Here is a 26,918-nt window from a genome sequence, read left to right as displayed (position 1 = left end):
AAATTCAAGGCAGGCTAAGTGTAACCCCATAAACTGCGACTGACAACGTCTATTTTAGATTGCACTTGACATTTAATGGAGTTACTACTTTTGGGTTATTTTACGGTTTGCTCTTCAAAAGGTTCTTACTCAGCCTACATTCTTCAAAACCGTGAATTTGGTCTAAAACTTCACCATTGAACTAACAAATAATAAGACTAAATGTAAAGTTACATTGACAGACAATACACGATGTAGCCTACAACAAAGAGTGAATGAAGTTAACCGTCATGTGTCCTGTGTTGGTTTCTGACTCCAAGTTTCCACTTTATTGGGTTCAGCGAGCTAAAGCTAGTGACTCTAATATGACAGCCCTGTTGTAGCATGAATCCTACCTTTACAAAGTTTATGTTCAGTTTATGATGAAACTGTTTAGAGAGGTGTTACTTTAACCAATGTATCTAAATAAACTAAGTGTAAATCAAACCCTTCTGGGCCGTTAACGTCCATCACAAGTGTATATGAGATTAATTTGGAGTAGTGTAGCGTTGAAATCAACGCAGCTTCATTATTCTTCATGCAATGAAGAGTCCACATCATGTTTGTTTACACCTTTAAAATCACAGTATTGATTTTAAACAACCCAACAGCCACTGGCAGAATACATGTAACACCTCTAAAGCAATTTATTAGAACAGGGATGTTTGCAGAGAAAGTTTCACCGTCATGTGGCTCAAACAGTCCTACAAGAAAACTGCTCCAGCCGTCTGTATCAGTGCATCACCAGCAAGTCTTTGCAGAGCACAGCATGTAAAGCTTTAAATTCACTCCGTCATGTTCATAACCCCCCCACCCCAACGAGAAATATACCCGCTTTCATTAAAATAAAATGCTCACTGGAAATGCTGACACAGGGGGCTAAAAGCACCATTAGCTTACATTACATTCTGTAGCTCGTGATTGTTCCACAATGACAGCTGACATTTCTTTCAGACAAATTATGCATTGGTGCTGCTGCACTGATAAAATAATAATAATAAAAAAAACAGCAAACATGATTTACAGAGGGGGCAAAACAATCTTCAGAGGACTGGTGCTGATAAAACCAGGTGCTTTGAGATCTGAAAGACATTACAGATACTCTAAGAGCAAAGATATGTCCACGGTCAGTCTATCATTCTCACCTAGATTTCAACAATCACTTCTCAAAAGACACGAGAACTTGCAGTCTACTGTTTGAGAATGGCAAGTTCATAGCAGAGGAATACTTAAGTTCTAAGTAACTAGCTGTCAAATTTACACATTCAACCACACATTTTGCTGCACACACACGCACTCACACACACACACACACACACACTTAACGAAAAAAAAAAAATACAATATTTGCTTAGTGGTCCTGAAGTTACAAGTAGTACAGTCTGTATGACCTACGAGGACCAGCCTAAAGATATACATAGGGCCCTGGGATACCCTGAAAAAACAGGTAGCACATCTGGATCAGGGGATACAAAGCATTACTAACCACTGGTCCACCAAAAAAAGGCAAGCTATCAAAAAAAATAAAAGGAAAAGAGGCATTTACTTTCACTGCACAACAAGCAGAAAAATACCAAGCTTTAGTAGGAAGTCACTTTGCCTGGTTACCCATCCTGAATTTGTGCCTCACAAAGGGATGGGTATTCAGGATCAGAGTAATTACACTTTAAATGCATGTTAAGCCATACTTCAGACATCTAGTACAAGTTTTCTATGTAGTGTAGTGCTACCACATCAGTGTGTATTACTAGGAAGAAAAACTCCAGTAGAAAGTCTTTTCTAAGATGACCCCATAATACTGAGCTGAAGTCATGAGGAAAACTGCACAAAAGCTTCAGGGGAAGAGATGCACACACTTCAACCTAATCGCAGAAATGCATAAAATCAAGCAGCACAAAAAAATATCAATGAAGTATGCATAATCTCTGAAAAAAAAAAAAAAAAAAGTATGAAAACATCCCTGCTTTCATGTTCCTAAATACAAAACTTCAGTGTAACAAGAGGTCCTTTTTCCGCCTTTTTTTGTCTTTTGTTCTCCTTTAAAACAGGTAAAATTTTAGTCCTCTGGTGGTGTGAGTGGTATGGGATGACAGTCTTTTTTTTGTCATTTAAAATGTTTTTTTTTTTCTTCTCTGTTTTCTTATATACTTGAAGATGTGGTAAGCATGCAAGCCTCGTAGAGGAGGGCCCCGGAAGGGCTGATGGGTGGGCTGGTGGTGGAAAAGGAGCCTTTAGGCCAGAGCTGGGAAAGCCTCAGGATCATCCACGTTGGGGACTGACACTCCACTAGCCTGGGGGAACAAACACACAACAACCAGGACAAGGTTCAGAGTGATTATATTAAAGCCAATAAAATCAGTACTAACAATAGTAAAAGTGCATCACATTACTACTTGTATATGAAAGGTGTCATGCATAGTGATGAACCCACAACTACTCATCAGTCAATCTACACTTCCCCTCAGCTCGATGTGTTTTAGCATCTTTCAGCTCATGGTTTTGATTTTTCAACCAGCACCTTTAATGTTTTGGTTCACTTTCAACACTCGTAGCCTCGTTTTCCGACAAAGTTAGCAACAAGCTGGTGAACATTTATTTTTTCTACTAGTGCTTTTTCAGAAAATTACTCTTGCCCTTTTCTAGACCACACAATTAACAGATGAATTGAGAAAATAATTGTAAGCGATAAAGTATGGTATGAAAATTCAGTACTTCAGGAGTTTAATACTGTTTATTCTTATTTATTATAAACTCTACATCACACAAGTCAGCACTATCGCGACACAAATCCACCTCACCACTGACACAAGGTCAGTCTGTGAGCTTTGCATCATGGAGCATGTGGTCACTGGTCTGTTATTTCAGGGCTTTAGTGTTGCACAGCACGTTTTCCAAGTCAGTGGTTTTACAGCCTGTTCAGAGTCAGTGAGCTCAATCTTTTGTGAGGGACACTAAACCTTTTTGTTGTCGGTAGCGACAACAGCTTTTATTGTTACCTTTTCGGACCGTCCTCCCCCGCGTGCCGTCCTGCTGCCTCCCCCGCCGCGGCCTCCCCTGCCTCCGCGAGCTCCCCCGCGCCCGCGGCCGGGGCGGCCCAGGTCTCCAAAGTTGATCTCCAGCTGAGATGTGATGTCATTGGCTGGTTTGCGGAAGTGGTGGTCACTGGACTCGTCGGCGTTGGCCTGCTGATAAGAACAGATGATGAAAGATTGTTAAGACATTAGCTGTACTCTGTACTAGAGGTTTGTTTTTAAAGCAAGGATGAAGAGAGTGAACGTGTGTTTTCTGTGTTTCTTTTAGTGTTGCTAAGGACACTTTCTTTAGGTTCTTCATTTCCTCTGGAGCCACCCAAAATAAAAATTTATAAACCATTTTCAACATTTGAACGCGTATCAAACCACTCACCATTGTCTAGCAGGTGGTTTTATACAGATTGTTAACACTGAATGTTTTCATGGACTGTGTGGGTGAAAGACCAGTGTGAGAGCTGCAGGCACCTTGTGGTACAGAGTTTGAGTGTCTGGTTCCGTCTCTGGGGCGTCAATCAAAGCACCAACAGGCCTCTGAAATTTAAAGACAGCAGGAGGTTTTTCATTAATATAATTTCAGATGAGCTGGTGAGACACACATGGATGCTACACAGAAGTCACCAGGTATGAGAATGTTATATTTAAAAACATCAATTACAAAAAACCCTTTGCAACCCTTTGCTTTGTAACAATGTGAGAACACAACTGGTTCTGTTGTTTCTGTTCTCAACAGAAAAAGAAAATTAAACTGCAACAATTCAAAACCGATTGATTGTTTCAACATTTGCTGGTTCTAGCTTCTTAAATGTGAGGATATCCTACACTCGAGGAATTGTGATGCATTGTGACATTTTACAGACAAAAGAATCAATGGAGAAAGTAATCAGCAGTCTAATATATAATAAAGATAAAGATAATAATTCTCTGTTGCAGCCTTAATCAAATGGAGCTTAAGTTTCTTATGTTTGCTAATTCTATATTTCCTGTTGTAAAATGTAAACAAACACAAATTATGTAATTGTTAACCTCTTTACCTTTATGCTTAAAACTCAAAAGCAGCTGTGTATTACTCTGTGCTAAAAGTCACATGTGTGACAGAGCTGAAACATCAGCCTGCACAGAGCTGCTGTAGACTGTTGCAGTGAGTAAAGTGAAAAGTATTTAAACTCAGCAGCTGAGCTGCAGGGGCGAGAGGGTTTCTGTTCTCTAGAAGATCATAGATCACCATACTCACATCTTCGCTCTTGGACTTGTGCAGCACGTATCCTTTCTTCCACTGGCTGTCGGCTCCCTCGTTGGGCTTACGGATGTTGAACTCCACCTTGGTGCGTTCCTTGTCCTGCATGGCCTTCCACTCGTCCAGGGTCATCTCTTTGGGGCCTTCGTTTTTAACTTCTTCAACCTCATTCTCCCTGAAAAGCCGGCACACACAACAATGTAGGAAACCTTAAACCTCTAACTGCCAATCCTCTTAGCTCTATACATGTTCTCTAATCCTGAGGCCAAAGGGTCAGTGACAATGTTGATCCCATTTGCACTAAAGCTTTGTGACGAGGGACAACTTCCAGTGTGATGACTGCGTACAACTGGAGCCGCCAGATGTACGCAACAGATGAGATCCCTTTACTGAACATCCAAATGATCACCTGAAACCTGAACATCTGGCAGGAAATGGATACTCACTTGTTCTCAGAGCCGGCAGGTGCATTTTCCTCTCCTTCTGGGGTCGTCTCAGGAGCAGCAGTCTGTTCCGCCTCACTGGGAACAGAGACACACAGCCACCTTGTCAATACTGATACATGCTAAAGCCTCCAGCTGAAACATTATCTCTTAGTGGTACCTCTATACTGTGTGTTGCATCCATTTTATATAATGTCACTATACACATGGACACCTGCATCTTTCTCTTGGTGCATGTACCGTAACCCTTAAAAGCACGGTGTGTACCAGACACTATTCTGTAAAAGTGTTCCATTAACACTACTGCACTTGTTTATTTTAATACAAAAATAGAGCCCCTTTATATAGACCACACACAGTAATCAAAGTCTGTGCAAACATCAAATGTGCATCACTATTCCTGCAGACAGTAACGCTCAGATAAACAGGCCGCGTGTCTCTTCTTGAGAACTCACCTCACTTCTTCCTTCACATTGCCCCAGTTGTTTGAGCCACTGCCACTGCGCTTCTCCTCACTTTTCTGATTGCTGGAGCAAACAGAAAGGAAAACACACACACACTGATGTATGCAGTCTAAAAATACTTACAGCCCACAATGAACAGTCATTCTGAAACCAACAACAACCCCTGACCTCAAGTCTGTAGTCAAAAGTACCTTAGTGTACATAACTAAAGGGTTCTAATCCGAGACATCACTTGGAAACACTTTCACTGTGAAGTTTAACTGCTAATAGACCTTTTAGGTCAGTCAGGCTTTAGTGTCAAATAAACAAAGGTTAAACCTGGTCCTGGCAACCTTTGGCAGTTAGAGAGCTCAAAGTGGTATCTCTTGACAATAAATAACAAAGATTCAAGAATGGGATGCTTTGGTAAGGAGTCATTTCTATTTATGGATTTGCTGGTCTGCCAAGGTCTCAGTTCAGGACTGACTCACGATTTGTCACTGCCGCTGTGTCTGTCAAAGTCTCGCTTCCCACGGGAGTCAAAGCCGTCTCCTCGGCCCATGCCCCGTCCTCTTCCACCACGCCCACCCCGGCCGCCACCACGCCCTCTCGGGGGCCTGTCTCCAGAAGGCCTGATGGACACAAACAGACAATTTTTTTTATTTTTTTTTAAGAGTGTAAACATGACCTTATCAGAAGAGTGATAAGCAGTTAACTTTACAAGCTCACGTGACACACATGCATATCTGCTCTAAATGTCAGTGGGTTTAACATAAATGTCAAAGAGAGCAGCCCAGCTTCAAAAAGTAGAAATTTGATCAGATGGCTGTTGCTGTGATGTTGAGGTTAAGTGAGCTAAGATTATATCAAACACTTTCATACACCCCCGTAATAATCCTGAGCTCACACCAGCCTCGAGCTTATCAGCATGTTGAAATAGGCTCTTTGTCGATCACCACAGCCACTCACTTGTCTGCAGAGAAGTCTCCACCTCCCTCAGGCTTGTCCTCGGCGGGCTTCTCAAAGCGACGCTCGCGGGGAGGTCTCCTGTCCGGCCTCTTGTCTCCAGGTCGCCCCTCGCCCTGCCCTCCCTGATGCTGGGAACCAGGCTGGCCCTGCTGGTCTGGTCTTCGGCCCACCCGCCTGATACCTGACAATCACACAAGCACAAGCAAATTAGTGTATTAGTCTATTAGTGTAATAATTTCTCTAAGTAGTTTGCGCCTGTTTGACAGACACTTGCTGTTTTAAACCACTCACGTGCAGGAACATGCTGTCATGCAAAGTAGCTATTTCAGCTCGTGATGTACTGTCCTCTCCTCTCCTCTCAGCAGCTTCAACAACAGCAGGCTGCACTTACAGCACCACTGCATCCACTAACACTACTGGCTAACAGTGGGCCTCTCTATTCATTCACTCGGTGCTGTTGTTTGTCAACTCAATTTTAGACGACTACGCTTGAAAAAAAAATAAGCATTGACATTGAAAAGGGGGACTCCATCAATCCAAAGAGCCGTCTGTCTGGTTTCCACAACACGCACGTGAATATCCTGCGCATTTGCTTTGCAAAGCCTGCAGCAGCTAACAGAGCTGCGTAGACGGTGCATAGAGCATCATCCACCAGACAGTAACCTAACACTACACCTTCCTGTCGGATGCTAGTGGAAACCATTTCTGCGGCACAGGCTCGCCAGCGAGCACAGGACTCTGCAGGTGGATGCACCTGAGCGTACAGACGCCTCTGGTTGTCTCGCTACCCTCAGTCTGGGAGGTTGACCTCACGCTGTGTTTCGGTCAGACCAGCAGCTAACGTAGCTAACAGGAGCTGCACATGACAGTTGATGCGAAAAAAAGATGAAAATAAACACGCGCTGCACATAAGCGAGAGGGCAGATAAAAATGTTTACCTTCTTTCTTCAGGGGGACTGGAGCCTGCGACTCCTCCTTCTTGTCCAGCAGCGGGTTCTTTCTGTCCTTCTGTGACTCCTTCTTCGGCTGCTTGGCGGCTTGAGCCGCGGTCTTGGTGGACCCAGCAGCGGCCCCCTCCTTCTTCTTGTTTTCAGCAGCTTTCAGGATCTCAAACGGGTCGGACTCATCGTCCAATAACTGGTCGAACCGGTTGGTTACGACGCAGCCGAAACCTTCTTGCAGGTGTCCGGGCATGATGGCGCCCCTTCAGCGGGATTCACCTCCGATTCTACGAGGCTTGATGCGAACAATTCGCTGGATGCTGCCACAAGATGGCTGGGAGAGCTGCCCCTTCTCTTCCGGTGCGAGCATCATCCGGGACATCGCGCAGCGTGCACCAATCTGAGCACACGGTGGCTGCAATGTTTTTATTTACATTATGTAACGATGTGCTTTCATGTCCTCTTAGAATAATCCGGGTTTTCATTTCTGAGAGGACGTCTCATGTAAGGGAAGCTTTCAATAGTCTCACATTAAACTAGCTGCTGAACAGCAGGTCCTGTCTGTGTAGAAAGTACATGATGCTGGACACAACTGCAGGAAAATAACATGACAAAAATGTGCATGCATGTTATTAACACTCTACTGTTTGCCTAAAGACGTTCATATTGACACAATACTAAAGTCAAACAATGTCTGCATTAGTTTACAGTGCCCGCATAAGCTCTACATGAATACTATACTATTATTGCTATTAAAAGTCAGAAACACCTTGTATGTGCACCTATGACTCTATGACTCCACAGACACGCATAAGATTAAGTGGGATTTGTCGGTTTATAAAAAGCATCAAATGGTGTGTTTAGGGCCAGCAGGGCATGCTGAGTAACAGCTGGAGGTAACATATCTGACAAGTCTGCCCTCTGTAGAGGCAGCTCTACAGCACACTGACAAAGCTGTCATACTGGCTGAGGGTAAATTCAGGCTCTTCTTCATGTAACTTGAGAACCTGTCAGCTAAATAAATGTAATGTATTATAATGTAACTTGAGGCGTGTCTTTTGAGTCATTGATGTCAAGAGTGAAACCCTGTCCGGGCTCTGCTTAAGGTTTGGTTACTTGACTGGCTTTTAAAAAGGATTCTTAGACAATAAGGATCATTTAGACAATGTGCCATTATATTAACACTGATGAGTGCAAAGAGCTTCTCTTTAAACTTAAAAGGATTTTTAATAATTAAGGAAAAATAGGGACGAACCATAGTTTTAGAGTCAAACCTTTATTCTCCACTGAAGTAAATGAGCACATGATGTTGGTGTGGTTTCCCTGCATCCTCTCAAATTCTATTTTTGACATGATTTTTATTATTTTAGCATTATGTCTTTGAGAATTGAGAAGAAGTATTCAAGACCAAGACGAACAATGTCTTTTAACAGCAAGAAGAGGCAAATGTAATTTTACATTTTTAAACTGTTTCAAATCAAACTAGCACAGGATAAAAATCCATTAAGAGCCTATAATGATTTTTTTATGTTCACATAAAAAGATTGATTTGAGTTGTGAACGAGGAGAGCCATAATCACACAAACCATGAAACGTGCAAACCAGATGAAAGTCTACAGTAATGAAAATCAACAAAAGTGAACTAAATGGATGAATGCAATTATGTGTGGCAGTTAATAAGCCATGACACACAGTAAAATATTCATATATATTCTAAGTGTCATACCATGTTCAATTTGAGAGAAAGAGTTACAATTATTTCTATTGTATGGTGTTTAATATCTGTATGTATGTTGGTTGCCTTATTTCATTTATGAAGCACTTTGTGACGTCTCTGCTCTCGAAAGGTTAATACCTTACAGGTATTAAGAGTTGAATTTTGAAGGGTACTTTGGCGGGCAGTGTTCAGAAAGACAGGAAAAAGAAGCAAAGAAGAAGGAAACAGAGGAAACCAATCTTAACACAATATATATATCATATTGTTTCAAGTTTGGTTTAATGCAGTCACTTCCATGTAACTTTGTGTGTAGTTTACTATGTGACTGTTGATAACCAATCACAACAACTGCTATTGTGTTATTGTATAGTCTTAGTGTCTATTGGACAATAAAAAGAGGTCTTGGTGAAATGTGGCAGTTGTGGGCACAGTGCCACCTTTTACACAGTGAACCTCATGGTGTGCATGCTGACAAATGAAAGGCTCTTTTGGAGTGAAACGGCTGTTAGTCTGTGAGATATTATGCAACCATCTCAGTTCAAACAATATTCATGCTGCTAATGCATTAAAGATTACTAAAGAGTTACAGACTCAACAGTTTTAAAACCTGCAAGAATGGATTCTTTGGGCAGCGAAAACCAGGCTGTAAAACAACACTCATATTCACCTTCTAAAGTGGCTTTCAATAACATCACTAGTGTCCTATTGTACCTCACAGTGACATGACTGGAGTTCTACTTTAGCTCTGAATAACATTGTGATGATTGTGATTGAGATTTTTTTGCAGTGCATTAAGATGTAAAATGATCTTTAAAAGTGAGTAAAACAGCGATTAAACCTTTTATGAATCTTGTTATAAGCTGAAACATAATGGCGGAAAAAAACTCATGGGCTCTGTTTGTGTGCATCTCCTTATACTCTAGAATATGCTCCACCTGTTGTGGGCCTTATAGCATGGAGCCGCCCCTTACATTATGTGACAATGTGCTTTCTGACAGACCAATGTTTCTTATGTCTTTTTTCCAGAAAACAATGATATCGACATCATCCTCCCCCTCCATGGGTGTGTGCACCCTGTCTGCTTTCATGCTCATTGACACGCCATTGATTCAGACACTATTATAATTTGTATCATGCTTGTAACAATAAAAACAATGGGCTTACTGATTCAATGATATTATAATCTAACATTTGAGCCACCATCTTGTACACTGTGCGCTCAACATGTCCTTGAGTTTTCCCATTCACCATTATGTTTCAGCTTATTGCAAGATTCATTAATCAAATAAAGGTTTAATCACTGATTAAGATCAATTTTACATCTTAATGCATATCAAATTGAACATTTCAGTGAGAGGAAATCAGTAAGACAAAGCTTGTGCATAAGATAGTGTGAAAGGATGAGTTGTATAACACTAGACCAGCTCAAACATCACCGTTGAGAATCAGCTCACACCTGATTTACAGTTGATTTAATTATTGAAACAAGCCATTCATTTCAGCTAACTGTGCATCGTAAGGTATGAATTGTGGTAAAAGAGGCTGATGGTGGTGTTAGTGGTCCGGTGATGGCCTCAGGAAAGTTTGTAAGGTAAGAAGCCTGTTGTAGAAGAAACATGATACAGCTATCAGATGAAGACACGGCAGGCTGTGGTGTCTACATCACAACAAGGAAGCAGCAACAGATGAGACTCCTGCTGGTTACTGATCGCACATGAATTTGAGGAACCCAAACGTTACGGTTTATAAAAATGTATAAAAAAAAAAGGGGGTAGTTGTAATTCAATATTACAAAAAGGATGCGTATGAAAATTAAATCCAAGACACATCTGGCAAGAATGAAGAGAATAAGAGCACTGTTATAGTTTCTCTACTCTCTCACTGAGGTACTGTCCCTTAGCTTCTGTGTCAGCATTTCTCTCACTCAGTTTCTTTCTGACTACTTTCTCAAGGTCAAGAAGTTTTGAATAGAGGACTTCAGACATTCCTCCATCGATGTCCATCTGGAACATGAACAAAGACACACAGAAAATGTGAATTTCTTGCATGTAAATAAAGCATCTTGAGCAACAGATCGTTGCTTGTCCAGGTTTTCCTGCTTGGTATTCTATAAAAATGCATCTCGACTGATCCCAGTCTCATGGATATTTTAATTTCTGCCACGCTAAGATTCAGGTTATCTGAGGCTCACACAGGATAGACATGAGCAGTATAATGTCTGTGGTTGCTCACCTGTTGAGGCTGAGTGTAGTTTGTTCCAAGCACTGATGTTAAGCTGTGATACTTTGCTAATGGATCCAGGGACTCTGGCTTTTGAAGAAACAACCAGTGCTGTGAAACGCCAGAGCAGGACATCATGTTTACAGTGCATTCACTGTAGAGATGCGATATCTTCATGTGGACAACAACAGAACAGGTTGACATACATACCAGTGCCTCTGCTCCGCTGCACGTTGTAAGTGTGAATGTGTTTGTGAAGAACCTGATCTGTTCAGCACAAACAGAAAATGTGTCACCATAACATGAGACAGTGCAACTCCAAATCATGTTTAACAGAGACGAGTAGAACAAGTAAACAATGTTCACTCACCAGCCACAAGATGGGCATGCTGAGAGTCCAGAGGAAGGAGGTCAGATTAGGCAACACCAGTCCTGGACATATCACAGAGGAGAACAGCCCCTGTCACAAAGAGAAGAGAAACTTCATTTTAAATTACAGAGGAGTGTTTAATTAAACAGGATATGTGCGGTGAGTTTCAACCCAGCCTTAATAAAATGTGCTTTTCTTCCTATTTTGTTCTCCTGTTATGTCCATATCTTATGGTTCTTATACTCTATCTGTAAGCAGTAATTTACTCTGCAAGTTTATAATAAGGAGGGGTGTGAGTTGATATAGATGTTTTATGCTGTGAAATTTTGTTACCGATAATTCAATGTTAATTGTTAAATGTTATGAGAGTCTCCCATGACCAATGACCACTTTAAAAACTGCACACTGACTAAACACTGACCATGAAGTCACAGTTGCAGAGGATTCTCTACATTACAAGGAATAAAGAAATGATATGCAGGCTCTGAGCGGATGTCAACGCAAGCCAGTCATAGTCACTGCTGTACCAGAAATCTGCAGACTGTGACGGACAGACCTGGTTGTTCTTGTGTCTGTTGAGCGCCAGGCTGAGCATGTTGGATACGTACTTTAAGGAGCTGTAGGGCTCCGTCCCATTTCTGTGCTGCATGTCCTCGATGCTGAAGGCAGAGCGGTGGGCGTTACTGGAGGAGGTCCACACTACCCTGGACGTGTGACCTGCCAGACACAGCAGAGGCTCCAGCTCCCTGATCTAGACCACAGAGAAAAGGACATCAGGACCACGGGACAGAGAACTGTCACAGTCAGGGATTACAATACAATATCACACGTGACAAAACATTTAAATCTTCTCTGCTTCATTGCCCATCTAATTAAACCTTGTAAGACATCACAGATCACAACAGCTGCCTCATTATGTTCTATATACTGTTTTATGACACATCATTTCTCAGATTGAAGTACTACAATAGTCTGCTGTTAGCAAGAATATTTATTCAATAATAAAAAATTGCAAGTCTGTTTCACTACACCATCAGGGTTTAGCAATCACAGTTAACTTGCTGCTTCAAAGTAACAAAGGAAAGGGCGGGAGTATAAGTATATCAGAGTGAATGGTTCGCTTTCCCTTAATGTAAATTAGCTTTAGTATAAGTTTACGACTTTAAGACATGATATGGCAACCTATAAACCTTAAGATAAGATTTTGAGCTGTGCTGTTTACACCAAGGTAGCTATCCCTTTAATACCTCTGGTTGTATTAGGCTTTACGACAATATTAGATTTACATGACTTTCGTATCAATCAATTACTTGTGTAAAGGTAATAAATTTACTGCTTTAGTCAAAAACAGACATCTGCCTTTCTCAATGTTTTTTCCATAAAATATACTACATCACAATATATATCTTTAATATAACATTGCTTACACAGAGATACAGGATTTTATGTCTATATGCATCTGCAATACCATCACACATGCATATACTACTACACTATGTTGCAACAACATATAATACTGAGGACTATATGTACTATGTCAAATTAAGGGATGTGTTGCCTTCTTTTAGATTCCCTCTATGTGTGCAGGCTGTGGTGTACCAGGAGAAAGTGGCCAAAGAGATTGGTGGCAAAAACTTGCAAACCATCTGAGTTGAGGTGGTTCTGTTGAGTTAAGAGACCATCTGTTGTCACAAACATGTTGATGTTGATGTTCCTGCAGTGAGAAGGTGCACCATTACATAATAGCATGGACAATGGACAAGTGCACTGGTATACAGCCATCAAGCTTTAAGCCAATGTGAAATCCAAATGAAAGGACACAAATCAAAGCAAGTCAGGAACTGGCTTTGGATTTTTACCTGGACAACAGACCCTTGAAAAAGGCTTTGACATCCATTTGTGGATTGGGCATTATTCTTGCATTTAGATACAGATAGCTGTACCTGTGGAAAAACATCAAAGATGAAGCAATCTCAATTCTATATTCACAGTTAATAGCAGAAACCAAAGAGTAAAGAGAATAATGAGCTGTAAAAGCAGTGTGTTGACAGTGTCAAGACGTCACTGTGTCTTGTTATCAGTACCTGGCCTTGATTTCCAGAGCAGCAGTGAGCACCGACTGCACAGAGCCCAGGTCTAGGTGCAGCAAGTCCACATGGGCGTTGGTGCGAGAGGTCAGGAGAGCGGAGTGGGCAGCCTCGGCTCGCTGCATGTTTCTGCAGGCCAGACACAGCCGGAGCTGGCTGACCTCAGTCAGCAGCCTTTCACACAGGGCCAGGCCAATGCCGCTGCGTAAAGTGACAGATGGCAGACAAACACAAGCACGTAAACAGACTCCTGTAAGGAACTGTGTGATGATACAGATTTGGAATACGTTGGAGAAGGAATACAAAAGGCAGATTGTTTGTTTGCAGTCTCAAGTTCAATGTTTTGTTTTGTTTTTTACAATGCAAGTGGATAATAAGAACCTAATTTACTCTGTGAAAGTCACATCATTTTGGTCAAAATATGTGTAATGTAAAGTGGATAGGAGGACACTGTATCATTATTCATAGGAAAGACAGGAAAGGTTAGTATTTCCTATCTCTCACTCTGTTGATTGTAATCTTCCTTTGTGTACTAAATTGTGTTTACTTGCTATATTCCCTATGTCATTTAAGGATTGAGGAAGAAAATATGTTTTTTTTTTCTTTTCTTCATGCAAAATTAACAGTTACTGTGTTTTGGGAAAAACCTACAAAGACCAAGTCTCAGCCAGTTGTTTAAAAGGACTGAAGGACACTTTTTATGTAAAATATAACATTTGCAGTAAAGGGACATTTTAAAGACTTGAGGTTAATGTGGGGATTTTACTTCTTGAAAGATAATTCTTTCAACTGAAGAACTCCATTTGTTTTAAACTACAATACACTGACATATAGGAATAGATAGCTGGATAGCCTAGCTTAGCATAAAGTATGGAAGCAGGGGGAAACAGTTAGCCTGGCTCTCTAAAAAGTACCAAATAAAAATGCAAACTTACACCTCAAAAGCTCACTAATTAAACATGTTTCTTTAATCTGTACACAAACAGAAATGTAAAAACGTTGCGGTTTTAGAAGGAGTTGCATGATACACTAACATATTTGTTAATTCCTGTTACTTATAAGTTGAAATACACCAGTAATTTACCGAAATAGCCAGAAGCTAATATCGGCTGATATAGATCGTCCTGCCCAATTTATCAGTTCACTTTAAGACTCTTAGAAAGTATTATTTCTTTTTATCCATTTCATTTTCAATATATTTTGCTGCTTTGGCCTTTTCTGTGATGTTTTAAGGTTATTTTCTGCTCGTGTATGACGCTATGTCTGAAGCACACATTTAATCCGTCATGTCAAAAACATGACGGATTAAAGGAAATTCAACTGGTAAACATTATTACAGCTTGGAAGCATCACAGTCATGTTATTAGAGAAGCAGCTATTCTCTCAACAGGAGGGACCCTCTCCCTCAGTGAAGACACAGAGTTAGCACATGTGGACTTCCCAGTGTCCACCAGCTAACTTAGTGAGAGGTGTCACTTTGTAACAACGTGACAAACCGAGTGTCTGTTCATCGTTCAAACGCAGTTTCAATGGACCCACCTGTTGGCGCCGGTTACAGCGACAGCTTTCTCCATGCCTGACCGGAGTTAGCAGCAGCTGTAGGTGAAAACGGGACCAGAACAAAGCCTCACACCACTTACGAATTCCCTTTAAGCCCATCGTCTGATTGCTACGAGAAAACATCAGCCTACATAAGCACGAGCAGATCCATGGCCTCAATGTATGTCAGCAGCTGGCCAATCAGCTTCCACAACGGAGAGCGGAGAGGCCCAAAACTATAAAAGAGCGCAAGGAAAGTGTCGCTTTGGAAATGTGTTCTAATAACTCCAATCCATAAAGAAACGACAAAGACATGCGACAAACAAGAAAGAATATTCATTTAATCTTTGGACAGCTATTTAAAATGCAACTATTAAACAATATACAGTTAACTTATTTCCGCAAAAGGACATAAACATGTTTATAAAACACGTGAGTGAGCTGCTGCAGAGTAAAAACCCCCCACAAATCTCATCCAGACAACAGTCACTGTCATGTGACTTGTTCATCTTAACATTTAAAAGTAAAAATATAAACATTCATAAAAGGTCACACAACTGTATTAACATTCTCTAATACATGTGCAATAGAATTAGGTGTATGCATGAATATTCACAATTGTTTTTAAAAACCTAGGATTACCATGGAGTACTATATAAATATACACAGCATAGGAAGTACAAAGAAATTAATAAATACACAGAAGTGTGAATAGCGCTACTTTGCATGATATCTACAATATAAGGCTCTGTTCAAGTGTATACCCTCTCCTCATATCTTATTATTTACAGCACCATTGTGGCAAGCAAGCAGAAAAAAAACAAAAAACTGGAAAACATTTTATGGGTTGTTTCTGACTCCAAATTAATTCCAAATAAATCCAGACTGAAGGGAGAAAATGTGACAGTGCATGGCAGAGCGAAATCATCTGCTACGCCAGGCTCTCCGTCAGCTGGGTGTGTATCTCCTGAAAGCTCTGCCTCTGCTTGGCGTTCCTCCTCCAGCAGCTCAGCATGAGATCATTGTAGACTCTATCAGGACAACAGGGAGGCTTTGGCAGGTACACCTGGCAACATGAGGCAAAATATTAATGTAGGATTGATGTTAAATGGGCTATGAGTAGTATTTTTGTTTCACAACATAAAATCAATACATTTCCAGCAAAGTTGGCACTGTGAGATAAAGATGCAGGAAAAATATGTGGCACTTTGTATGATTACCACAAACAAACTGTGATTGACCATAACTGAGACCATAAACCAAATGTGCTCTGTAGGACTGGTAGGCTACACTTTGTGTGATGCTCACCTGCTTGCCCTGGTCCCTGAAGAACTCGCCTGTGTTTTCGATGACCTGCTCGTCAGAGAGTTGGGAGTAGGGCTGCTCCTTACACAGAGTCAGAATCTCCCACAGAGTCACACCAAATGCCCACACATCACTGGCCATGGTGAACTTACCCTGAGAGAACAGACAACTTAAATCCAAATACAGTCTAGCATAATAATACCTTTATTTATATAGTACTTTTCAAAACAAGTTACAAAGTACTTTACATTAAAAAGACAATAAGCAAACAGTTAATAAAATATTATGATAAAATACAACGAAGGATAATGAAACAGACAGTAAAATCAATAAAAAGCTAGTCTAGCTAAAATAGAGAGTTTGAGTGACTCAAAAGAAGACAATATGTTAGCTTCCCTAATCTCCTCCGGTAGGTCATTACACAACTGAGGGGCCTGAACAGAAAAGGCCCATTCACCTTTAGTTTTAAGGTTTGATACAAGACAGACTGGGAGCTAATGAACTGATTTTGAAACTGTGTTCTCTCCTGGTGGACCTGGTAAGCTGAAACATAATGTTAAATGCGAATGGAAAACTCAAGGACATGTTGAGCACAGAGTGTACATGATGAAGGCCTGAGGAGTGTTAGATAAGATGCCAGTGTATCAGTATGCCAGCTGTTTTTGTTAAATCAAACATGATACATATTATAATAGTGTCTGAATCAAGAGAGCATCAGTGAGCGCTGAAGCAGAAAGTGGGCACAATGTCATGAGGAGGACGATGTAGATACCATTGTTGTCGGGAAAGGACAAATGGACAGAAAACACTTCACATGAGAAACATTGGTGTCTCAGAAGCAGAATGTAACCAAGGGGCTGATACATGCTGTGAGGACAACAGGTGGAGCATCGTCTGTAGTAAGAAGAAGCTCGATTTATTGTACTCTGTTTTATTCTTCAATAAATCTACAATATACCAGACTGTGAAGATCTAGTAGTGTGTTTATTATGGACATTGTGGGAGGGGACCTGCACCCATCTGGCCCTGGTGAGGTTTTTCCCTCAATGACCAAGTGGTAGCAAATAAATGGAAAATAGTAAGGGCCCAAGAACGGATCCCTGTGGAACTCTACATACTTGAGCGGTACTGGAGCCAATTGATAATTCCCAATTTACATACAGAATGACCAAGATTCTATTAAGCATAGATTTAACTTGGGTGCTGGCTTGTACACATGTAATAAATGTCATAGCTGCAATATAATTAGCAGTCAAATCATGTGGACTCATACACAATATGTCTCAGCGTAGCCTTATTGACCTATTGTTCTTTTTCTGAGTGAAATGTCACCATATTACAATTAAGATGTACTTTAATTTCCCTATATTTTAATGAATGTTTCGTTCATTTAGTAAAAATCAGGCATAAAAGTCTGATATACATAACCTATAATAAACTGAATGCAGTCTCTTGAAATGAACATGGGTGCAACCATTTTATAAGACTTAAAAACACAGCTGAACGAAACGGGGTACTCGTGTTTTCTTCGACAGACATCACACATGTCCCCAGCTCTGCACAGCACTCACCAGCAGGATGCTCTCCCAGGACATCCAGCGAATGGGCAGGACGGCCCGGCCCTGGATCCTGTAGTAGTCCCCCCTATACAGGTTCCGACTCATGCCGAAATCCGCAATCTTTATGATGTAGTTCTTACCCACCAGGCAGTTGCGTGTTGCCAGATCACGGTGGACAAAGTTGAGAGAGGACAAGTACTTCATACCAGATGCAATCTGCACAGCCATGCCAATTAGTTTAGTATAGCTAAAGAGCAGAGGAGACCACAAAGAAAGAGAAGCCATAAGTACAGCATAGTGCACTCATACATAGTGTTGTTTAGTTGGCTCTGTATATTATATCCCGGATAATCATTCCATTTTAATATCAAGATATGAGCCTACCTGACCATACTCTTCCCCTCTTTTTCCTCCTGTTCTGTCTTGTCTTCATCAGCAGCCTCTTTTAATCTGAGACTGCAGAGGAACTGGTTCAGGTCTCCATTTTCCATGTACTCAGTGATCATACACAGCGGGTCTGTGTCCACACACACCGCCAGCAGGCGGACAATGTTGGGGTCCCTCAGACGAGACATGATTCGGATCTCCTTCAGGAAGTCGTTCCTGCAGCACAGCGGAGACAAACAATTGTAATTTATCGCTTGATTGACGACTACATGAATAATAACAACCAGCTGGAGACTAATCTATTTTTGATTAACAAAAAAAAGTTACCAATTGCTTTCACCTTGCATTCTTGTTGGCATCTTCCCGCAATGTTTTCACAGCAACCAGCAGAGGTGACTCATTGTTTCCCTCTATAGATAAATCCTCATCCAAAAAGTCCTGCATGCCCTCGGCCTCGCACAAGTGCACCTTTTTCAAAAAGCACTCTGTCAGTTCGTCATCCACTTGGCACCATTTGAAATCATCTGTTTAGCTCTGTTTAATACCAGTGTTGCCTGTTTGTCAGCACACACTAAACAGCCACTGCATTTCACACTCATGCTTTTACCACACGACAATATCTGTCATTCAGTTTTCAAAATGAGAGCCATCAAGATACATCAACATAACGCTGGAGGAAAGAGAGCAGCCTGATGAATCCAATGTGTTTCTAAAACACCAAATCAATGCCAACAAACATTAGAGCTACAAAACTGAATATACTTCTCCAAACTGGCCCTCTCCCAGTTTCTCCTTGAAGGTGAGCTTGTGTCTGGGGAACTCTCTCATGGACGAATCGGTGCCAGCAAAGAGATTCATGTTGACAGCTGTGATGGAGTAGGTGCTGCTGTCTGAAGACTCCTGGAGGCTGATGATGTCTGCCTCCGCATAGTGGGGGGCACCGTCTGAACTGCTGGTTGCAAGGGCTCTACAGGAGGTGCTCGGCCCTGATATGGACAAATATTGGAGACATAAATACGCACATTACAGCAGCTATAGCTGTAGCCAACCTCCACAGTATTTATTTACATTGTGCTTTCACCATCTTACCAAGGTGCTCGGTGGACTGAGCAAACTCAGGTAGTTTCCGGATGAGGCGTGAAGGCTCCTGGTAGTCGGCGCAGAGGGGGAAGATTCTCTCATAGGTGGAGTTGGAGGTGGAGCCACTCTCGCTGGACAGAGAGGAGTGGTGGGAGGAGAAAGCCTGGGTCTGGACTGCAAGACGAGCTGTGAGTTCATCGTCCAGCATACGACGGGATGCCTAAGAAAGGAAGTGTGCGAGAGTTGAGGTCTGTCATTATTTGAGTTTATGTCAAATAAATCAGTGTTGGAAGACGGAGATGACATGCTTGGATATCAGCAGGGATTGTGACGGAGGAAAAGGAGCGGTTGTCCACACACTGACATTTGCAGACTCACCCAAAATGTTTTGACCTAAACTCCAAGGTGAATATAGAGCAGGCTACGTAAAACAATTGACAGCTACAGTTACATTACCCATAATCCCAAAACAATTCACATAGAAAACACAAAAAGTCCAACAGGGCTCTATGTCGAATCCATGATTTCAACCACACAGTGTTTAATGCATAAAACTCAAATGTTTCATGTTGGAGAATGTCTTTCTCCAGATCACCACCCCTAGGAGTCTTTTTTACTTTTTAAAAGACCATAGGGTGCTGATGATATTGGCCGCCTTGATGATATGTCTCTAAACAAAACTGATATGTCCTGTATGGGGTACACTCCTTTGGGCGACAACCTCTCCTTTTCCTTTATATGCTGTTTTATGACTGTCTAAACTAGCAACTGAGACTGAACCACAGATGATCAGACAAGAATATGGTCTTTTAAGCCATTGTCAACAATTATTATCAAGACAAAAAAACTTACCTTCTCAAGCATCTTTTGCCAGACCTGCCTCCACAGGATGATGACTATGATAGCCAATAGGATGGCAATGATGGCTACCAAGCAGCCAATCAGGATCCTGGTATTGCTGTCATCCACCTTATGAGTAGGATCCTCCCCTAACCAACCAGATGAGAGTTGGGAGTTGAGGTGGATTTGATTTAATCCATCATTATTATCCATTTTGAATATTCAGTATTTGAGCGGTCATTTCTGATGCTATCAGCAGGGGGCACTGTTTAACCAGAAAACATTTTAAACTGTGCTTTTAGACTACAATAAATCACTGACCAGGTCAGGCTTAATTAAGAAAAATCATATTAATGTTTTTCTAAATATATAGTTTTTTTTTAAGACTGAAAATTATATTCGCCATATATCAAACCAGCTGTCACTCCCTCTTATGTCACTTCACTAATGATTACAACCACTACTTAAAGGAAAACATCATAAAGGCTTCAGCTGCTGACCTGGTAGTGTGTTTGTGGGGTGTCCGTGTTTGCGAGGAGTCAGAGATGTATTGTACACCGCTGAGCCTGTGAGAGAAAGAAACAGACAAAGCTGAAGGATATAGGGTCAGACAGAAGGTAGCTATGGCACAGTAAACGTGCTGGCAGTTAAAGAGTTAACACTGAGGTTCCCTTCAAATGGGACACATCATCAAAGCAAAGTTTTGAACGAGGCACTGACTGGAAGATAACACCCGCAGCTGAACCCATTTTACCTGACTGGAAGGCCACCTCACTGAACAGCATCCAAAGGTCACTGAAGTGGAAACGGCATTTGATGGCGCTGGCTGTGCGGTCGCCGAGAGACACGGTTACAAATCGGGCGCTTTGGCTCACACGGTCGACGGTGGGCCTGAAGGTCACCGGGTCAGCCTCCCAGTCTGATCCTGACCGGAAGTAACAGCTGGCCTGTCTGAACATCCTCACCCCTCGGCTGAACATGTTATTACAGTGAACCTGTGGAGGTGGAGCCGGGATTTGTACGCATGTGCTAAAACTGTATCTCACAAATAGTCAGTTATCTTGTTAATATCTACAAGTAATATTTCTGTCCCTACCTATGACCATGATGACTAAACGAGTGCAAAAGTGTTCAAAACAGTCAGAACTGAAGGGGGGCGATGATACAGGAGCAGGTGTAGTGATGACTAATCTGTTTTGCTGTGCCGTGGTTGAAAAACGCTATCTTCCATCTCTGGCCACAGAACTTGCCCATGACAAATAGGCTAATTATACAGAAAATGTCATTTTCACACTGCGAGGCTATTTTGCATCATTTTATAAATTTTATGTCCCAATAAAATGTGCAGCAGCTATAGAAGATGAGTGCTTGGCCGGCACAGTTCAGCATAGTGTTGGCTCAGCAATTATAAAAATATCCCACATTAAGCTGTTCAGTGAACTACCCCAAAGTTCTCCTCCGAACCGACTCCTTACCTTCATGGAAGTGAAGTTTCGCACGTGGTCAAACTCAAAGATCATCTCCACATAGCCTTTGGGGAAGCTCTTGTTGCTCCAGCCCACGTAGTCGTACCCTGGCCACATGCCGTATATGTGGCTGTGGAGAAAATCATCCAGACCCCAGGTGCCATCAGTCAGCTGGCCGAGGCCCTTTGTTAGTCTAGTGGAAGGAGTGATGGAGGAAATGAAGATAGAAAACACGAGCATTTAAAAAAAAAATCATATCCTAGTTTTGAGGAAAATTACTGCACTCAAGGGAAGTAAGGAAAATGATAACGATGATGGAAACAAGCCCTAATTATGGCCTACATCTTTCTTTCTAGAAGAGGCAATGAAATCCAGACCTTTCAGCTGATGCTCCATCATACACAGAGTCATTGAAGTAGACGTCCAGGCCTCTGTAGATCATTTGGTGTCCATCTGGAATGCTATAAGACATCAGGCCATCTGCAGCGGCCAGGCCCAGGGACAAAGATCAGGACTGATTTACTCACTGCATGCTTATAGGACATTATGACAAACAAAATGTTCAGCATGTCAAAAGTCACACTGAAACTAGTAAGTTACGTAAAATGAATACAAACGGTAATTATTAAAAAGAAAAAGATAAACTAGACGTTGCTAGTGCAACTAGGTGAAGACGTTGCAATGGAAAGTAATGACTAACCCAGCCATTCACAGCCGTAGACCTCCACTCTCATGCACACGATCATTGAGTGGTCTGTCACAGGCATAAAGCGGACAAAACGAGCTATGATGGGAGGCTCCAGATCCTTCAGCACCACATCATACGCATTCCTGTTCCCCTCAATGACCTGGCAGAGGAGACGCAGACGGCACGAATAAGAACTGACTGAGTGAAACGTGTCAGAGGATAAAAACCAAACCACAGTAAACATACTGCACATACTGTTAATGCTTTGACTCCTTGAACAAAAGCTCTGAACCGGGGCTTGCTGAATGACAAAATTGCCATGTGTAGCATTTTAGCAGCATAAATATGCTATTGACAAGTCTGTAAAGAAAATTGGTACCCTTCATCTCATGCCTGCGCTGCTGCTAGTTCTGCTGTTTCTTAATTGATCACATTTCCCATGGAGTCTGCTACTCTCTGCCGCAAAGATGTTATGTTTTGCTCCCTCTTCTTGCCATCTCTCACCAGTGGTTGAGTATTCAGATCAGATCCTTTATTTTCATAAAAAGCAGCAATACTGTGATATAAAGATAAGTCCTGCATTGAAAATGTAGAAGAACATAGGTATTAATAGCAAAACATACTTCAAAGAGTTAAAAGTAAAAGTAGTCATATTTATTAATTTGTCTTGTTTTTGTTTTCTAGCATTTTACTGTAGCTGGTCAAGCTGGGGCTAATTTTAGTTTAATCTATAACTTTGCATCACGTTTTATAAGCTTGTCATATGTCTTATATGTAAAATCTTTTGCCTGTAAAGTAACTGGTAAGTAAAGCTGTTAAACAAATGGAGTGGAGTAAATAGTACAATATTTCCCTCTGAAGTGTTGTGGAGTAGAAATATAAAGTAGTAGAAAAATACTGAATTAAAGTACCTCAAAATTGAACTGAAGTACAGTACTTGAGTAAGTGTACTTACATTTCACTTTGCTACAATTGTTGTGGCACAGTCTGTAAAGTCTGTGAATTAATGTCATGATGATGTTAAACTGCTATAACTGACACTTATAAATACTTTTGTCTGGGTTTTGTTAAGACAGAAGATGAGCCAATGATCAGTGTCCCCTTTATCTTATTTAAATACACAGAGTCAAAGTAGCTACTTGTTTGTAAGCATGGCAGTTTTTCCTCCAGCCCGACACCTGTACCTGATCCAGTTCAGACATCAAGATAATGTGTAGACCCAAACTGAATCACATATGCGAGTCTGGAAAGAGAAACAATGATACACAGTGATATCTAGACACTCTCACCTGCCTTCCCTTCCTGTCGTGCCAGCCCACCCAGCTGCTGCCGTCGCGGCTGTACTTGATCCTGTATCGCTGGGCAAACTCATTGCCCATGCCGTCGGCGTGGCGACCTTGTGTGCCCACCAGTGTGATGAAGTGCAACGAACGCAGGTCCACCTGGAGATACTCTTTGAGGCTGTCCGGTTCTGACATGATGTCAGGACACCAGGCCCCATCGCCGTCTCCATTGTCCAAGTCAAGTCTGAGGAAAAGGGACAAACAGGAGAGGAGGCGGACGAAAGGGCAAAGAGTTCAGGTGGAGAGGAGAGGAGCATGAACATTAAGAGGAAGAAACGTTGCAAATGGATATGGATAGAGGAGGAAGTATTAGTGAGGAGAGAAAAGTTGAAAGTTAGTTACTTTATCTACTATACATGATCTTTTCTCTGTTCAGTAATTCATATTTGCATGAGAGGATCTTCGACTGCTCTATATTACAAATTGTAAAACAGCACTATAATTATTCGACATGTAGCCACTTCATGAAGCGTTCACATCTGTTGAGCTTCAAACGTCATTCTTGACCTCGGAAAACAGCAGCAGGCCAAACAATCTCACCTCAAGGTCCATTAAGTAGCTGTCATGGAGCTTTTGATCAAATCATCAGATGGAGTTTTCTCAGTTGTCATGCGACTGCAGATGTTCAAGTTTCATGACAACTGAGCAAACTCATTCTGCTGATGGCGACCACGCGATTTGATCAAAAGCTACTAAATGGAATATTCAGTTTGCAACAAGTAAAGGGCAGTTTTTTGAAACCAAAACAATGTTTAGTTTGGAATAAATAGTGGAAGAATTTAACACAAACAGCAGTGGCCACCAGGGCTGAAAAGAGAACTGTAATATGCTGCTCATACTGGAACTAGAATAGAGTGACGAGCCTGCATGCTGTCTAATGACTCACTAATGACACAGCAAAGCAAATTAAATTGAGATATAAGAAAAGAAATGTCTCATCAAACATACCTGCCAAATCTTGCAGCAGTTGACTCGGACCACTGACTAGAGGCAGAGATGTCCTCGTCCTGAATCTGCCCACCGGTCATACCGAGAGGATATCGACACATTTCTACAAACACATGAAGCATCACTGATACACATGCTGCTCACATTGTGAATATGATTTGATATGTCTTTTGTATAAGTGAGTGTGAGACCTGTTATGCTTTCACGTGCCATATGAGTGTTTTTGTATGTTTGCAGGATGTGAGGAGTGTAAAGTGGTCGGCTCTCGTCCCCCTCAACCCCCCCAATCCCCTTCCTGCAGCCCTGCAAGGCCTCTAAAGCCAAACAGAGGCATCACTGTGTGGGTGCCAGTCTAAGCAAAATGTGACGGGAGTGGCCTCGGAGCCCTCGGCCTCTTCATTTTTCATCCTTTCTCATAATTTCTACACGTGAGAGACATTTTTGAGTTTTAAAGCACTGGCAACTTAACTCTTACATTGTGTGTGGGCACAAAAAAATAATAAATCTGACAACAACAGACACTACATTATAGCGTGAATATGATTCAGTGACCATACTGTACATCTGCTCACTGCATCTACTACCAGAGTGTCATGGTTTATTCTCACTGTCTCTACCTGATAATTAAGGGACATCTGTGTTTTATTCACCTTCCCACACCGAACGCCTCACATGTATTTGGAAAGAGCAGCAGAACAAATAAGCCTTTTACTGTGAAAATATTCTAAGTGGGGAAGTCAGATGAGTGCATGTGTGTGTGTTACCTTCAACTACGCCTACAAACTTTTTTTTTTTTCCACGAATGCCCCCTGCTTGTGAAAGGTCTGCCTGTTCTGAGGGTATTTGCTGTCTGACCATTAGGTAAACCACATACACACACATATTACATTCTTGCGTTCTAAGCCCACCCACCTAAAATTGCTTTCCTTCTCCATCTTGTCAACATTATCCCTCAGGAATATGAAGAAGTTATTTCAAGCATTATATATGACATATCCACATTGACTGGCTTGTACATCATGCCTTGATCGCACACTCAAGACTAAACCTACGTAAAATTAAACTCATTATGTCGCTGATTGTCTGGCTGCCACATGCACTGAGGTGCGGTCCCTGCAACAACCAACATGTCCTACCAAACTGTCCTTGAACAAGATGTTTAACCCCCCTACTGCTCTGAGACGGAAGCACATGGATGCAAAAGATCAATATCTACAGTACCTGGGTTGACTTGAGATCGTACTGAGGCAGCCAGCAGGACGAGGAGGACATGGTGTGAGATCTGTTGAACCTTTATGACCTTCATCTCTTCTCTGCACACCTAAACGTTCAAGGAAGGTTGTTGAGATTAGTAGCACAACTTGCCATAAACATCAAGGTAACCCAAAATATAAATGTATTTTTTAGGTTTTCAAATATCAAAGGTTTTATTTGTCACATACACAAACAACATGTGTACTGGGATGCGGGGTGGCATACTCTTGAAGACTTGTATACAATAGATAACAATAATTCCAAAAAAAAGGAAATCAAAAAACAGTTGCCTAAAGCCCTGGTGAGATCCATGAAGGTAAATGCACACACAGACCTCCTTGTAACCCAGAGTCTTGTTCTCTCCCACCACAGTACCTGCATTTTATTTACCTTGTAAAAGCCCTGTGAAGGTCTCAGTGACTTACACCTCTGACACACTCTGGTATACCGATGTGTACAGAATGTAGTCTTACTGTGGTATAGTGAATTAGTATTGTAACTTTTTTCCTTTCATATATGCACATGAGAGGAAATTAAGAACATTATACACTGGATCTAATAGTGAAACCCGTGTCTGTAATGCATTTTCCATTTTCCATTTCTGGAGAGCTGGCATGATGATCACTGGCTTCTCCTGGAATAACTTTTTTTCTGTATATTTTTGAGGTACTGATGAACATAACAAACGAAGCTCAAATATCGCACCATTCTTCACCTTAATGTTTACAGATAGATCTGTGTTTTTGCACGGCATGATGTCACTCTCTCTACTGAGCAGAGCTGACACAAACTTCCTTCAAAGTCAACGTGGACACTGGGGTTAATAGCTACATATGAGAAAAATATGGTTTTGACTTACTTTTGCAATTTCTTCTCTCCTGATTATGACACCATCTGTTTCAGGGAATATTCCACATCTACTGTGAGTTGATGCATTCAGCACTGCGAGTCGCTGACCTCTTCCTCGCAAGGACTTTCTGGGAATGGAAAAGAAAGAGAGAAAGAGAGAGAGAGAGAGAGGAAACGGAGGCTGAT

General features: G+C 41.5%; 3 protein-coding genes across 5 annotated transcripts; all 3 read right to left on the bottom strand.

Annotated features, from left to right (window-relative positions):
- Window positions 1-578: 578 nt before the first annotated feature.
- On the bottom strand, window positions 579-7,385 carry LOC139296556 (SERPINE1 mRNA-binding protein 1-like). Of its 3 annotated transcripts, none has more exons than XM_070918991.1 (9): window positions 7,078-7,385; window positions 6,140-6,320; window positions 5,662-5,802; window positions 5,183-5,254; window positions 4,731-4,805; window positions 4,282-4,459; window positions 3,516-3,581; window positions 3,015-3,203; window positions 579-2,309 (listed from the first exon to the last, which is right to left on the bottom strand). In XM_070918991.1, exons 1-9 carry the CDS (start codon window positions 7,331-7,333, stop codon window positions 2,250-2,252), a joined length of 1,218 nt encoding a protein of 405 aa, XP_070775092.1. In that variant the 5' UTR covers window positions 7,334-7,385; the 3' UTR covers window positions 579-2,249. The 3 variants fall into 3 exon arrangements, with proteins under 3 accessions (XP_070775092.1, XP_070775093.1, XP_070775094.1); XM_070918992.1 differs by having other exon boundaries at window positions 3,015-3,200; XM_070918993.1 differs by lacking the exon at window positions 3,516-3,581 and having other exon boundaries at window positions 3,015-3,200.
- Window positions 7,346-15,048, bottom strand: LOC139296440 (3-keto-steroid reductase/17-beta-hydroxysteroid dehydrogenase 7-like). Its single transcript, XM_070918840.1, has 10 exons — window positions 15,014-15,048; window positions 13,472-13,675; window positions 13,247-13,330; window positions 12,987-13,101; window positions 11,944-12,138; window positions 11,388-11,477; window positions 11,228-11,284; window positions 11,030-11,128; window positions 10,672-10,800; window positions 7,346-7,480 (listed from the first exon to the last, which is right to left on the bottom strand). The coding sequence occupies exons 1-10, from the start codon at window positions 15,046-15,048 to the stop codon at window positions 7,346-7,348; spliced, it is 1,143 nt and encodes a 380-aa protein (XP_070774941.1).
- Window positions 15,049-15,944: 896 nt separating this feature from the next.
- On the bottom strand, window positions 15,945-25,935 carry ddr2b (discoidin domain receptor tyrosine kinase 2b). Its single transcript, XM_070918436.1, has 16 exons — window positions 25,851-25,935; window positions 24,630-24,732; window positions 23,628-23,865; window positions 22,351-22,498; window positions 22,028-22,130; window positions 21,660-21,843; window positions 20,939-21,179; window positions 20,685-20,750; window positions 20,197-20,333; window positions 19,354-19,564; window positions 19,027-19,250; window positions 18,605-18,732; window positions 18,262-18,480; window positions 17,890-18,124; window positions 16,322-16,471; window positions 15,945-16,079 (listed from the first exon to the last, which is right to left on the bottom strand). Exons 1-16 carry the CDS (start codon window positions 25,933-25,935, stop codon window positions 15,945-15,947), a joined length of 2,607 nt encoding a protein of 868 aa, XP_070774537.1.
- Window positions 25,936-26,918: the final 983 nt, after the last annotated feature.

This window comes from Enoplosus armatus, chromosome 14 (assembly GCF_043641665.1).
Source record: "Enoplosus armatus isolate fEnoArm2 chromosome 14, fEnoArm2.hap1, whole genome shotgun sequence".
Taxonomy (NCBI): domain Eukaryota; kingdom Metazoa; phylum Chordata; class Actinopteri; order Centrarchiformes; family Enoplosidae; genus Enoplosus; species Enoplosus armatus.
The sequence above is the reverse complement of the archived record's forward strand: the minus strand, read 5'-3'. Positions and strand labels throughout refer to the sequence as shown.

Excerpts from the sequence above, each read along its gene's own strand:
- LOC139296556 (XM_070918991.1), bottom strand. The coding sequence starts at position 7,333 with ATGCCCGGACACCTGCAAGAAGGTTTCGGCTGCGTCGTAACCAACCGG. Across the intron at positions 5,803-6,139 it reads GGAGACTTCTCTGCAGACAA|GCCTTCTGGAGACAGGCCCC; the intron begins GTGAGTGGCTGT and ends TGTGTCCATCAG. Across the intron at positions 3,204-3,515 it reads CTCAAACTCTGTACCACAAG|CAGGCCAACGCCGACGAGTC; the intron begins GTGCCTGCAGCT and ends TGTTCTTATCAG.
- LOC139296440 (XM_070918840.1), bottom strand. The coding sequence starts at position 15,048 with ATGGAGAAAGCTGTCGCTGTAACCGGCGCCAACAG. Across the intron at positions 13,102-13,246 it reads TTCAAGGGTCTGTTGTCCAG|GAACATCAACATCAACATGT; the intron begins GTAAAAATCCAA and ends TTCTCACTGCAG. Across the intron at positions 7,481-10,671 it reads GACAGTACCTCAGTGAGAGA|ATTGGTGCACGCTGCGCGAT; the intron begins GTAGAGAAACTA and ends CCGTGTGCTCAG.
- ddr2b (XM_070918436.1), bottom strand. The coding sequence starts at position 25,935 with ATGAAGGTCATAAAGGTTCAACAGATCTCACACCATGTCCTCCTCGTC. Across the intron at positions 23,866-24,629 it reads ACTGCTGCAAGATTTGGCAG|ACTTGACTTGGACAATGGAG; the intron begins GTATGTTTGATG and ends CCTTTTCCTCAG. Across the intron at positions 21,180-21,659 it reads GAAACTTCACTTCCATGAAG|GTTCACTGTAATAACATGTT; the intron begins GTAAGGAGTCGG and ends CCACCTCCACAG.